This window comes from Mirounga angustirostris, unplaced genomic scaffold (assembly GCF_029215605.1).
Source record: "Mirounga angustirostris isolate CCGP_5_RB_7025 unplaced genomic scaffold, mMirAng1.0.hap1 SCAF_9, whole genome shotgun sequence".
NCBI lineage: Eukaryota > Metazoa > Chordata > Mammalia > Carnivora > Phocidae > Mirounga > Mirounga angustirostris.
In genome coordinates this window covers 39944088-39956962 of record NW_026991717.1, presented here as the reverse complement: position 1 = coordinate 39956962, position 12875 = coordinate 39944088, and the positions used below count along the sequence as shown (strand labels likewise).

At 49.1% G+C, this 12875-nt stretch overlaps 1 protein-coding gene across 1 annotated transcript in view; it reads right to left on the bottom strand.

Moving 5' to 3' along the window:
* Positions 1–12875, bottom strand: part of MEGF11 (multiple EGF like domains 11) — a 261614-nt gene that overhangs the window by 74796 nt on the left and 173943 nt on the right. Inside the window, exons 7-8 of the mRNA XM_064570282.1 lie at positions 3117–3363; positions 1680–1800 (exon numbers count right to left, since the gene is read on the bottom strand). Of these exons, the coding sequence (XP_064426352.1) occupies positions 1680–1800; positions 3117–3363 (368 nt within the window). The remainder of the gene's footprint in view (positions 1–1679; positions 1801–3116; positions 3364–12875) is intronic.

Sequence of the window (12875 nt, the reverse complement as noted above, 5' to 3'; positions counted from 1 at the left end):
TTTGTCCTCAGACACCAAGGGCTGGGTTTTGGGAGTCCAGAGTCAGGACACCCAGATACTAGCCCACCTTCCTCTTAACCAGCAGCGTGGCCTTGGGCAGGTTACTCAGCCTCTCTGGGCCTTCACTTCTTCATCTGAGAAAGGGACATCTTGATGGACCAGTGGTATTCAAACTCTAAACGCTGGGAGACCCCGTTTTTATGTGAAATTTTACCTAGAACCTCCATATAGAAAGTAGATTCAAATGGAGAAGAGGTGGAGAGTGGGACCGAGAGCCCTAATTATCAGGCTCCTCGCCCTCACCCCCAAGAAACCCTAGGGTTCTGTGAAACACAGAAGGAAATCCTATAGTCTTGATCAATTATTTCCAAATGCAGACCAGCAGACAGGGTTGGCTGCCTCAGAATCATCTGGGGAGCTTATTAAAGATAGAGATCCAGGCCCCAGAAGATTCCTGGTGGGGCCTGGGAATGTGTACTTAAGATCCCCACCCCCGGAAACTCTGTGTGCAGCCAGGTTTGGACACTGGTGCACCAAATCATCCCCTGATCCCGTCCTGCTCTAGAAAATCCTGGCACATCTGTGCCTCAGTGGGCCCTGCAGGCGTCCGCCCTGCCTGCTCCCCATGACCTCTGCCTTCACAGCCTCCTGAAATATTCTGCTCCTGCCCAGTAACCCTGTCCTCTCTGGCTTTGCAAAGTCTCAGGCCCCAAGGGAGGCAGCCAGCTGGGACACCCAGCTTCCCCTGAAACAGGGGGTGTTCCTGGAGAGTCGGAGGCAGAACACAGCCCAGGAAAGTCAGCCTTACAGACTTGCTGCTCCTGAGAAGCTTGGGTCTTTGGCAGGGGAAGGGAGTGTGTTGGCTAATAAGGAGGCTTGTACATTGTTTGTGGGATCCAGGGATATAACACAAGCAATTATAAAGGACTTCAGAGTTTGCAAGGCACTTTGGACATGCACTGCCTCATGTGAGCCTTTTCCCAAGCATGGCAGTTATGAAGGGTAGGGCTTGACTAGTGTATCAGTTCTGCTTACAGAGGGGAAAACAGAGACCAGAGTAACTGAGTACTTTTTTCAGTGTCAACACTGGAGGTAGCACCTGAATTTAGGCCTGTGAGGTTATAATTCCCTTTTCCAATGTAGTGGTTCCCAGACACAAGACCTGGACTGGTGGAGGCTGCATAGAATCGCCTGGAGCACATGTTAAAATAGATTCTGGGCCCACAGAACCAGGATGTGTGCATGAGAGAGCAGGGGACAGAGGCTGGATATCTGAAGTTCTAGAACCTCGGGGGATCCACACGCTGCCATCTTCCCTCCTCCTCCCACCTGCTCCCCTGCCCTTATACCACACCCTTTCGGCCACATCTGGCCCAGAGCCCACGGCAGCTCAGGTGAGTACCTATGCCCAAGGACAAAGCTGATCTAGATATCCACTCCTTTGAGCATGAGGGACCACAGACTCAGAGAGGTTAAGTAACTTGACATCAGTTCACACAGCCCTTAGATGCAGACGTGATTCAAAGTTGTGTCCACTGGCAATGTCTAGTGATGCCCATGACCCAGACAGGAGGGAGGGTTTTCAGGGTGGGAGAGGAATTTAGTCCGCCCAAGGTGTGTGAGTGAGGGATGCTCACCCCTCTTACAGGGTCCCACCCAGGTCCCGTGGGCCCACCTACCGTCCAGCCTGGGGGGCAGGCACACTCTCCTGTGATGTGGTGGCAGGAGCCCCCATTCTGGCAGGGACAGCGCAGCTCACAGTGAGCCCCATGACTCCCAGGGGGGCACAGCTCCTCACAGCTGCATGGGGAAGCAGAGGTGTTAGACATGGCAGCGTTCGGTCAGATGGCAGGGCCCCAGGGCTCCCTAGGAATTAGTGAGTTCACCATCAGCGTGAACTGGGCTGCGGTTAGCTGAAATGCAGTCCTGCTTCCCGCCAGAAGGGGGAAACAGGGCTCGGATATAATGAACTGGAATGTTTTGTGCTTGGGCCAGTACCTGTGGGATGACTTAACGTGCTTAGAGTGTAAAGAAGAGTGTTCCTCTGGGGAGGAAGGTTTCCGGAAGAGGAAGACATTTTATTTGGGTCCTGAGGGTGAAGTTAGTTTCACTGGGAGAAGGGAAGGGCATGCCAGGCAAAAGGAATAGCATGAGTAGAGGGCACTGAAAAGTGGTTATCCATCCAGCTTTTAAGAATCCACCTAGATTCTTAAAGATCCGGGGAGAGGGAGTATCTGGGGCCTGCTCCACTTCCAGGCTCTGGAAGGTTCTCAGCTATCATAACAGGCTCACATGCACTGCTGAGGTATGAGGGAGGATTTGCACATGGTCTTGGCCTTGAGCCTTAGGGCAATGGCCCTGGCCTCTAGCTGGAGCTGGCCCTGGAGCTGGCCAGACATTGGGGCAGGAAACATCCTCAATCAAGGATATGTTCCTGGCCAATGTCCTTGGGTGCCCTCTCAGGATCTAGGGCTATTGGGAGGCCACGGAACCTTCAACCAGGTGGGGAGGAGAACTTCAATCTTGCCTCTGAGGGGGTCTCAATTAAGCAGTCGTGGTGGTCCCCTGTCAGTACAGACTCCAGAATACTGGAGTGAGGGGCTGTTGGGGTCTGAGGGGGAGAAGACAGGGGAGAGGAATAGGCACAGTAAATTCCCCGAATCTATGCATGATACCTGCCCAGGGCCCTCACCCACCTCTTTCTCAAATGGCCTCGAAGGGTCAGGACCCAGGTGAGCGGGGGCATTTGGGTTATGATCAGAGAATGCCAAGCTAAGGTCTGGGGCCCCAGACAGGAAGGTGGAGGAGTTTAATGAACTCCCCGGGGCCATGCTTGGTCTCAGCTGGCACCAGTCACCCTGGGGCCTGGGTGGGAGGGACCTAACACCTGCCTGGGAGACGCCTGGGTATTAAACCTCTGTTGGACTTGGAGTCACAGCGCCGGAGATCCGACAGCCAGGGATACCTTGAACTTCTGCTGCGAACACTTGCCCCCGAGTCAGGAGCCAGGGGCGGACTGCGCAGCTGCGGGAGGGAGCCGCCCGCCCGGCCCCGCCCCTCGGCCCCGCCCCGCCCCTCGGCCCCGCCCCGCCCCTCGGCCGGCGGGCGGTACTCACTAGACTCCCGTGTAGCCGGGGGCGCAGAGGCACTGGCCGGTGCGGGGGTCGCAGCTGGCTCCGTGGCGGCACTGGCACGGCAGCTGGCAGCCCTTGCCGTGGGTGCCGGGCGCGCAGAGCTCCTCGCAGCGCCAGCCGCGGAAGCCGGCGGCACACACGCAGGCGCCCGTGATGGGGTTGCACAGGGCTCCATTCTGGCACTGGCATCGGTTGCTGCAGTGCGGGCCCCAGTGGTCGCCGTCACAGCCTGCAAGACAGGAGCCGGTCAGGGCGGAGGGAGGCCCCTGAGGGGCTCTCCTTGGGATGGGGGCCAGCACCGATGCCCCCACGGCGGCCTTCCTACCTCTGCATTGCTCTCTCCTGGAGAGGAGGCAGCAAGGGCCGTTTGGGTGGAAGCTCTGGCGCCTCATAACGTCCACCGGCTCTTCGCTAAGCCACTCCAAATATTATACAAGCTAAGAAGACGGTTTCTTCAAGGCATCTCCTGGTCAGAGCCATCCCATTCCAACCAGTGCTTCCCTGAAGCCCCTCCCCTGGACTGAAATTCTGGAACCATAAACTGTTTACCTCCCTCCGGCTTTGCTAAACTCTTCTGGGTTGGCTGTCTCTTTCTCTCAGCCAGGCTGTTTCTCTCCTGGTTTGCCAGCCCTCTTTTCTGTGACCCTACTCAGCCCCTCCCCTTCTTGGTGCTTCCCCAGCCCAGCCCTGTCTTCCTGAAACTCATTAGTTTTCTCACCTCCTGCACCTCAGTCTCAGTGAACCTGTCTTCTACCTCCCTGCACCTCCCCTGGCTGACTTTATCTCCCTGCACCCTTCCCATCTCTCTCTCTGCTGCTTCTCCCTTTCAGTAATGCCTACCCCCCCCCCAACCAACCCCGCCGCTCTACCCTCCCTCCCCGGTTGCTTCATCTTCAGTTCAATTTCTTTACTTTCCAAAGCCAACTTCAGAAGGACCAGGAAAAAGTAGTGTTTCCCTGGGAGGGGACAGAGAGCCTCCAAGATCTTTATATGTAATTAAATGTTTCAAAGAGCACTATCTGAGCCAGCTTTGCAGAAATTTCCACAGCTGTGAAAAGGGCCTGAATGGCAGAGCCCCAGGTAGGTCACCCAGCCTGCATCCACCTCCAGCTCTGACCCTCATCTGGTGCATACAGGACTACTGGACACACAATAAGAAGGTGTCCTCAAACCATAGCCTCATCTACTTGAATCCTGGAGTATGGTGGATGTGGAGTTCAAGCATGGACATGGACAGGCACAAATAATGTTCTAGGAGAAGTTCAGTGGAAAGATTGCTCCCAGCTAAGGAGACCAGGCAAGACTTCCTAGAGAGAGGGATCTGAAGTGGGCTGTCTCCCTTGTCTGCCTATCAGAGTGACCAACTGTCCCAGTTTCAGCACTAAAATCCCACATTCTGAGAAATCCCTCAGTCTTGAGCAAACTGGAATGGCTAGATATCCTACCTCCTGAAGACGAGGAGATGATCAGTTGACCTTTGTGCTCCAGTGATTCTAGGGTTTAGACACCCAGGGAGGAAGGAGGCAGTTGAGTGGGACTGGAGAAGGTGTCACTGGGCACGCTCGGTATGAACAAAGAGATGGGGGCACTCGAGTGTTGGGCAGGTACAAAAGCACAAGGTTCTAGTGAGGCCAGTGAGTGCATGGGATCTTTGGCATGATGGAGGCATTGATGGAGGAATCACTCCATCAGCCCCACAAACTCCCCTGTACATATCTGCCACTTGCTGATCAAGGTCAAGTGGTCAATGTCATGGAGCCTGATTATCATCCTTTAGTAGATGGAGCCAGCCTAGGCCCAAATCCCAATTACCCTATCTTGCTTTATTCCTTTTTCATCTGTGCCCCAAATATTCACATGTACAAACTGAGCTGCCAGATTATGAGTAAGTCTCACCCTGCATTTCCTACCTGGTACTATAGTGAGTGAGGCAAAATTAAGTCCAGCAACCAAAAGCAATCTTGAGAAATAAGAACGAGGCTGGAGGCATCACGATTCCTGATTTCAAACTGTAGTACGAAGCTACAGTAATCAAAACAGTATGGTATTGGCATAAAACAGGCACAGGATCAACAGAACAGAACAGAGAGCCTAGAAATAAACCCATGCATATACAGTCAATTAATTTATGACAAAGGAGTCAAGAATATACAGTGGGGAAAGGACACCATAAATGATGTCAGGAAAACTGGACAGCCACTTATAAAAGAATGAAACTTGACCACTATCTTATATCATATACAAACATTAACTCAAAATGGAGTCAAGACCGAAGTGCAAGACCCAAAACCATTAAACTCCTAGAAGAAAACAGGTGGTAAGCTCTTGACATAGGTCTTGTGCTGATTTTCTGGATTTGACACAAGCAAAGGCAACAACAGCAAAAATAAACAAAGGCAACAAAAGCAAAAATAAACTACATCAAACTAAAAAGCTTCTGCACAGCAAAGGAAACCACCAACAAAATGAAAAGGCAGCCTACTGAATGGGAGAAAGCATCTGCAATTCATGTAACTGACAAGAGGTTAATATTCAAAATATATAAAGAACTCAAGCTCAATAGCAAAAAAACGAACAATCCAATTAAAAAATGGGCAGAGGGTCTGAATAGACATTTTTACAAAGAAGACATACAAATGGCCAACAGGCACATGAAAACATGCTCAACATCACTAATCATCAGGGAAATGCAAATCAAAACCACAGTGAGGTATCACCTCACATCTGTTAGAATGGCTAGTACCAAAAGAAGAAATAACATATGTCGGCAAAGATGTGGAGGAAAGGGAACCCTCATTCATTGGCAATGGGAATGTAAATTAGTATAGCCACTATGGAAAACAGTACGGAGGCTCCTCAAAAAATTACAAATAGAACTATCATATGATCCAGTAATTCCACCTCTGAGTATTTATCCAAAGGAAATAAAAACACTAACTCGAAAAGCTATCTGCACCCCCATGGTCACTGCAGCATTGTTTACAATAGCCAAGACAGGGAAGCAACCTAAGTGTCCACTGATGGATGAATGGATAAAGAAGATGTGGTAGACAGACACACACACACACACACACACACACACACACACACACACTGGAATATTATTCAGCCACAAAAAGAAGGAAATCCTGTCATTTGTGACAACATGGATGGACCTTGAGGGCATCATGCTAAATGAACTAAGACAGAGAAAGACAAATACCATATGATTTCACTTATCTGGAATCTAAAAGACAAAGAACCAGACAAGAACCAGACTCATAAATGCAAAGAACAGATTGGTGGTTACCCAAGGTGGGGCATAGGAAGTGGGTGAAATGGTGAAGGTGGTCAGAAGGTACAAAGTTCTAGTTATAAAATAAAGAAGCCATGGGGACGTAATGTGCAGCATGGTGACTCTAGCTAATACTGCTGTATAATTAATAATACATGAAAGTTGCTAAGAGGAGATCTTAAAGTTTCTCATCACAAGAAAAAAATGTGTAATTATGTATGGTGATAGATATTAACTAGACTTCTGGTGATCATTTCACAATATATATAAATGTGGGATCAATATTTATATACCTGAAACTAATATATCAATTATATCTCAATTAAAAAAATCAAGTCCAGTTATAGTTACAACCTCCACCCACACTGGAAGAGGTTCATGGGACTGAGAGTGATGGAGCACCCAGCAGTCGGTGTCCCCCACCTCACCCACCCTCTGGGACATATATCAGCAAATGGAAAGACTAGCTGAATTACCTACTATACCATTTTCTATCTCTTTTTGTTGCCAAGCACACATAGTTGAATTCCCATAAATTTCATGTATATATGATGTGACTCCATTGTAATGATAATGACAACCCCATTTTAAATGTTCACTGTGACATTTAAAACCCTGTAAGTCAGGTTTTACTATTCTCCGTTTCACAGATGGGAAATAAAGGGTCAGAGAGGTTAAGTGATGGTCCAAGGTTATAGTCAAGGGCGGGCTCAGGTCTGGCTCCAGCAGTCTCCACTGCTGGTAAATGGGACACTTTCCAAATGATGATTCTGAGGACAGAAACTCTGAGGTGCCATTGGGCAGAAGTGGCAGTTGCAAAGGGCAAGTGCAGAGATACCATGGAGGCTAGCCACTTCCTCTCTGTTCATCACTGGGGACAACCCCAGGATCCAGAACAACGGATTCCCTTCATTGTTAGGGCCATAGTTACTGCCCTCAGACCTTGACTCTGAAGGAAACTGTTAGAGTCCAAAGCCAGTTTGTCCTTGGTGCATCCCAGGGCATACAGTTATACTTTGCTTATCAGAGGTGACCTCTGATTCTCTGTGGCACAACCAAACCCCCAAACTGTAGGGCGTGCAGTCTCGTGGGGACGGAGATGCTAAGGCAGCATTGAAAGTATACAGCAGACGTGCTATAGTCGGGGTTGTTCTGGACAGTATAGAAGGGCATGGGTGGGTCTGAGTCCAGACGGGGGGGTTAGGGAATATGTCCTCAAAGAAGAGACTGGAAGGAGAGGTGAGCATGGGGAATGATCTATTCTACATATATTTCTAAGCAAAGGAACTGATATGTGTGAAAGCCTGGAGCTGGGAAAAAGCAAGACACGGGAGAAAATTTAAAAAGGAATATTACTCGGCCATCAGAAGGGATGAATACCCACCATTTGGTTCCAACATAGATGGAACTGGAGGGGATTATGCTAAGTGAAATAAGTCAAGCAGAGAAAGACAATTATATGGTTTCACTTATATATGGAACATAAGGAATAGCATGGAAGACATTAGGAGAAGGAAGGGAAAAACGAAGGGGGGGAATCAGAGGGGGAGATGAACCACGAGAGACTATGGACTCCGGGAAACAAACCAAGGTTTTTAGAGGGGAGGGGGGTGGGGGGATGGGTTAACCCAGTGATGGGTATTAAGGAGGGCACGTACTGCAATGAGCACTAGGTGTTATATGCAGATAATGAATCATGGAACACTACCTCAAAAACTAATGAAGTACTGTATGGTGATTAACATAACATTAAAAAAAAAGGTGTGTGTCTGGAACATAGACTTTAAGGGAGAGCAAGGTATAAGTGGTACAGCTTCCTGGGCAGGGTCCAAGGTCTAGGGCTTTGTGAGCTGTGTTCAGGGGTGCTGACTTCCCCCAAGAGCAGCCGGGAAGCTCTGGATGTACTCCAAGCAGGGGACAGACATGATGAGGTGTGGCCCTAGAAAGACTGCGCTGGTGAGAACAGATGTGTGAACAGGAGAGATGGCATGACAGTGGGGTCGGGGGACCAGCTGTTATAGTAGCAAAGAGATGGTGGTGGCCTTGACTAAGGTAGTAGCCCTGGGGATGGACAGAAGGGGACAGATTCCAGCTGTATTTATGAGGTGCAAGCAGCAAGGACTTGGTGATGATGGGGCACTGGGGGAAGGAAGAGGAGGGGGGAAGGCTGTCAGCCCAGCTTAGGCGTGGGCTGCTGGGTGGATACTCTGGTGCCACTAACCCTAACCTGAACTCTTTATGGGAAACACAAGGAGAAGAGCAATGACGTTGGGGGAAAGAGAATGACATTAATCTTGGTCACTAAGTCTGAGGTGCCCAAGGGGCATTCAGGAAGGCATTCAAAGCCATTCACTTACCACGAACCGATGCGCTAACGCTTAGGGGCTTTCACACGTACACATACATGTGTACATTTGTGTCTGTGTGTCTGTATGTTTTATGGAGCTCCTACAAATACATAGAAAGAGCTTCATATCACAGTTGGAAACCATGGAAACAAACAGAAAACACTTCTGGACTAAAAAAAGCAAAGCATATGCTATATTAAAAGAGCCATTAATGTAGGGGCAAATAGCCCCACAAATCCAAGTTGACAGGAAGAGGTTACATTCAATTTAGAATACTCTGATTAAGGAAGCTGGGAAGTGTGTACTCCGTTCCATATAAATTTCCCCTCAGAGTGATTAAATGAAAAAAAAATGTTAGGGTTCACAGGGACAAGCTTCAGTTACCTAGAAAATCCACTTAAAAACACCTCATTTCCCAGCAATGACAGAGAAATGAGGCAGAGCTGTAGCAAGTCAATTATCTTTCCTGGTGAAGGTGAATAAAAACTATGGTCGTTAAAATTACAACAGGACTTTGCGCCTTCTTTTGCAGATACTCACAAACTGTTTCCAGTTTGGCCTTGGAATGTCACCCCCTCACCCACTTTTTGTCTGTCACAGATGTTTCTTTCTCATTATTTCTGGCTTTGGCTGATGTTTCAAGTGGATGTATCTTCTACGGACATCTACTGTGGGGCCTGGCTTATTCCGTTCCTTCAAGCTTTTAGAGGGGAGGGGGGGCCCCTTTCCCGGCCAGTGCCTCTCCCCGCTGACCTCTTTTAGACTTCGGGGTCCAGGGCTAATGTGTTCCCGGCTCATTTAATTCCTACAACAGCCCATTTGCAAGGGATGCTATTATGATCTCTGTTTTGTAGATCGGGAAACAGAGGCCCGAAGAGGTGACATAACTTGTCCAGAGTCACACAGCTGGGGAAGTGACTGGGCATTTGAGCTCCCAACCACTGCTGTCCTGCTGAGTACGGTCTGGTGTTGATGGAAAGGGGACATGGGATACTGACAGCCAGCCTGGGCTTAAACAGCCACCTTGGATCATTCACAAAGAGATGAGAAAGCAGAGGCTCGTTTGTCGCAAGTACTTTTATGCAAGGATTGGTGTACGTGTGAATGGTGGTCATAGGTCCCAGGTTTTCCATGGCTGGCCCTGATTCTCCTAACTTTATTCTCTCAAGATGATTTATTTAGAACTTTTTCTATTGTGTAAAATATATATAACATACCTTGTGCCATTTTAATCATTTCTAAGCATATGATTCAGTGGCATTAATTACATTCACGGTGTTATGTAACTGTCACCACTATTTCTCAGACTTTTCCATCCCCCCACCCCAAACAGAAACGGCACCCATTAAGTCACAGCTCCCGGTTCCCTCCTCCCCCACCAGCCTCTGGTAGCCTCCTATCTCCTTTCTGTCTCTCTGACTTCACCTATTTTGGATATTTCGTATAAGTGGAACCATGTATTAGTCTTTTTGTGACTGGCTTATTTCAAGTAGCATAATATTTCCAGGTTCATCCGTGTTGGAGCCCATGTCAGAAGCTCCTTCCTTTTTAAGGCTCAATGGTATTATTTTATTGTCTAAATATGCCTCATTTTCCTTATCCGTTTCTCTGTCGATGGACGCTTGGGTTGTTTCTGCTTTTTGGCTGTTGTGGATAATGCTGTCATAAACACTGGGGTACAGTATTTTTTGAGTCCCTGAAGATCATTTATTAAAGGCACAACAATGTTTTCATGCCTTCATTGACTCTCTCTGTTAGGAATAACTTGGCTGACCACTGCTTTTTGTCACCCCTGTTCTGTGGGTTGCAGCGGGAGGAGTGGGGGGGAGCTGGGGTGTGCCCTTGTTCCTAGCTGCCCTGTCACCCACATGCACACAGTCTCCCCCAGCGTCCGGCCCAGAGCTGGGCCCAGGAAGAGCCGTCAGCCATCTGACAAGGGTGCCTGGCCAGGGCTTTTCCAGCGACCAAAGAGCCTTCTCTCGGCTGCTTATGAGGATTCATTTCCTCAGGGTTGTTCTTGGCCTGGCTGCACGTTAGCATCACCCTGGGAGGTTTTAAAAAAAACAATCATGCCTGGCCTTCACCCCTGGACATTCTGATTTAATTATTCTAGAGTGGAAGGGGTCCAAGCATAGGTCCTTTTAAAAAGAGCAGCTGACGGGCGCCTGGGTGGCTCAGATGGTTAAGCGTCTGCCTTCGGCTCAGGTCATGATCCCAGGGTCCTGGGATCGAGTCCCACATCGGGCTCTCTGCTCCTTGGGAGGCTGCTTCTCCCTCTGCCTCTCTCTCTGTCTCTCATGAATAAATAAATAAAAATCTTAAAAAAAAAAAAAAAAAAAGAGCAGCTGACAAGAACTACCATCCTGGTGACCTGCATTCTCACTGGTCTTCCCAGAGATGGGCAGGTGGATGCTGGGCCCGAGGTGGGATGGGACAGATACATGGTTCTTTCCATTCCACAGATGGGAATCTTGAGACTCAGCATGGAGGAGAATTGGCCGCTGAAGTGAAGGTCAGGTGTTCAGAAATGAACCTGGGATCCACTGTCCCTGCGCTGCCCTGGCCTGGGCCAAGGTCTCCCCACTCACCTTTAGCAATAGTCAGAGCACCTCCCCATGCCCCCCCACCCCAAGAAGATGGAGGGGGAGCTGACATGTCATGGTATTGCTCCTGGGTTTATAAAGCAGTGGGCCAAGAAGCAGAGATGGCCTGAAACCATTCCAGCTGATAAATAAAGTGACTTCCCAGTGAGGGAGGTCATTTGTCAACTGACTTGCCCTAATAAAAGCACAGACAAATTCTCAGAGGCTGAGTGCCTCCGTTCTTTTCAGGTCCGAGCCGCAATTCTGAGGGTTCAATGAGCCTGAGTCACAGCCGGCGCTGTGCAATCTGGGGCAGCCCCCTCCCCTCTCTGGGCCTGTTTTCTCATCTGTAAAACGACAGATTTGGACCAGTGGTTTGTGCTTAGAGTAGGTCACCCTCCCCAAGAGAGCATCTGGAAATGGGGGGAGGGAGGAATTAAGTTGTCACAAACGATCAGGGACTGTCTTGCACGATGAAGAGCTATGCTCCCCAATGCCATTGGTGTTCTCATTCAAGACACCAGTAGATAAAATTCTGGGGTCTCTTCCAGCCTTGATATTATGTGATTCTATGCTCTGTTGCTAAATGTCCCCACTTGAGAAGCAGGCCAGAGGGGACAGGGGTGAGAGGTGTGTTTGTCCTCATGTAGAGAAGAAAAATTCGAGGTGGTTACTCAGGCTCTGAGCTGAGCCATCGCTCAGCTCCCTATCTTTCCACCACTTAGATTGTTGGAATTAAATATTAATAGACCAAAGTGTCATAGATTAAAACCCAAATCTCCTGACGCAGTCCCTAAGCCAGAAGATGCTGACAGCACAGGATTATAATGATGTATCATTAGCTCTTAGTGATCTATTTATTACACTTGTTACTTACTCTGTTATTTAACCACATTATCTATATCTCCTGTAAGCCTCTGAAGGGAGGCGGGACTCACAGTGGCTGCTGGGGATGTGGAGCGCACCTCCACGTCCTGCTGGTTTCCCAGGGCGCAGGAGCCGAGGGAGAAACACGCGTGCGCAGGAAAACCCCCGCCCCCTGCACGCTCCTGTGGGTCAGGGGCGTCCTCACTCGGGTTATTCACTCTGGTTCCTCTTCTGGCCTGGTGCCCCCTCTTCGTCCCTTGCCTTGTTCCAAAGAGGATTTGAGGCAAACCATGTAAGGTGGGATTATTACCCCATTTTCCAACTGAGAAAACTGAGGTTCAGAGACTTTACATAACTAAACTGAGGTTTATCGATTTTGGCACTTATTTTGAGCCAGAAAATTCTTTGTTGTGTGGGCTGTCCTGTGTAGGACGTTTAGCAGCACCCCTGGCTCCCACCCCCTGGATGCCAGCAGCAAACCCTCCTCCACAATTGTGGCAACTGAAAATGTCTCCAGATATTGACAAATGTCCCCTTGGGGACAAAATCACCCCTGATGACAAAAGGCAGAGTTGAGAGTCTGAGCCTGCCTTTCTTACTGCTAGGCTTTAGGGGTCTTCTCTAAACACGTTACAGGTCAGGAAACTCTGGACCAGAGAGACTGTCTTGC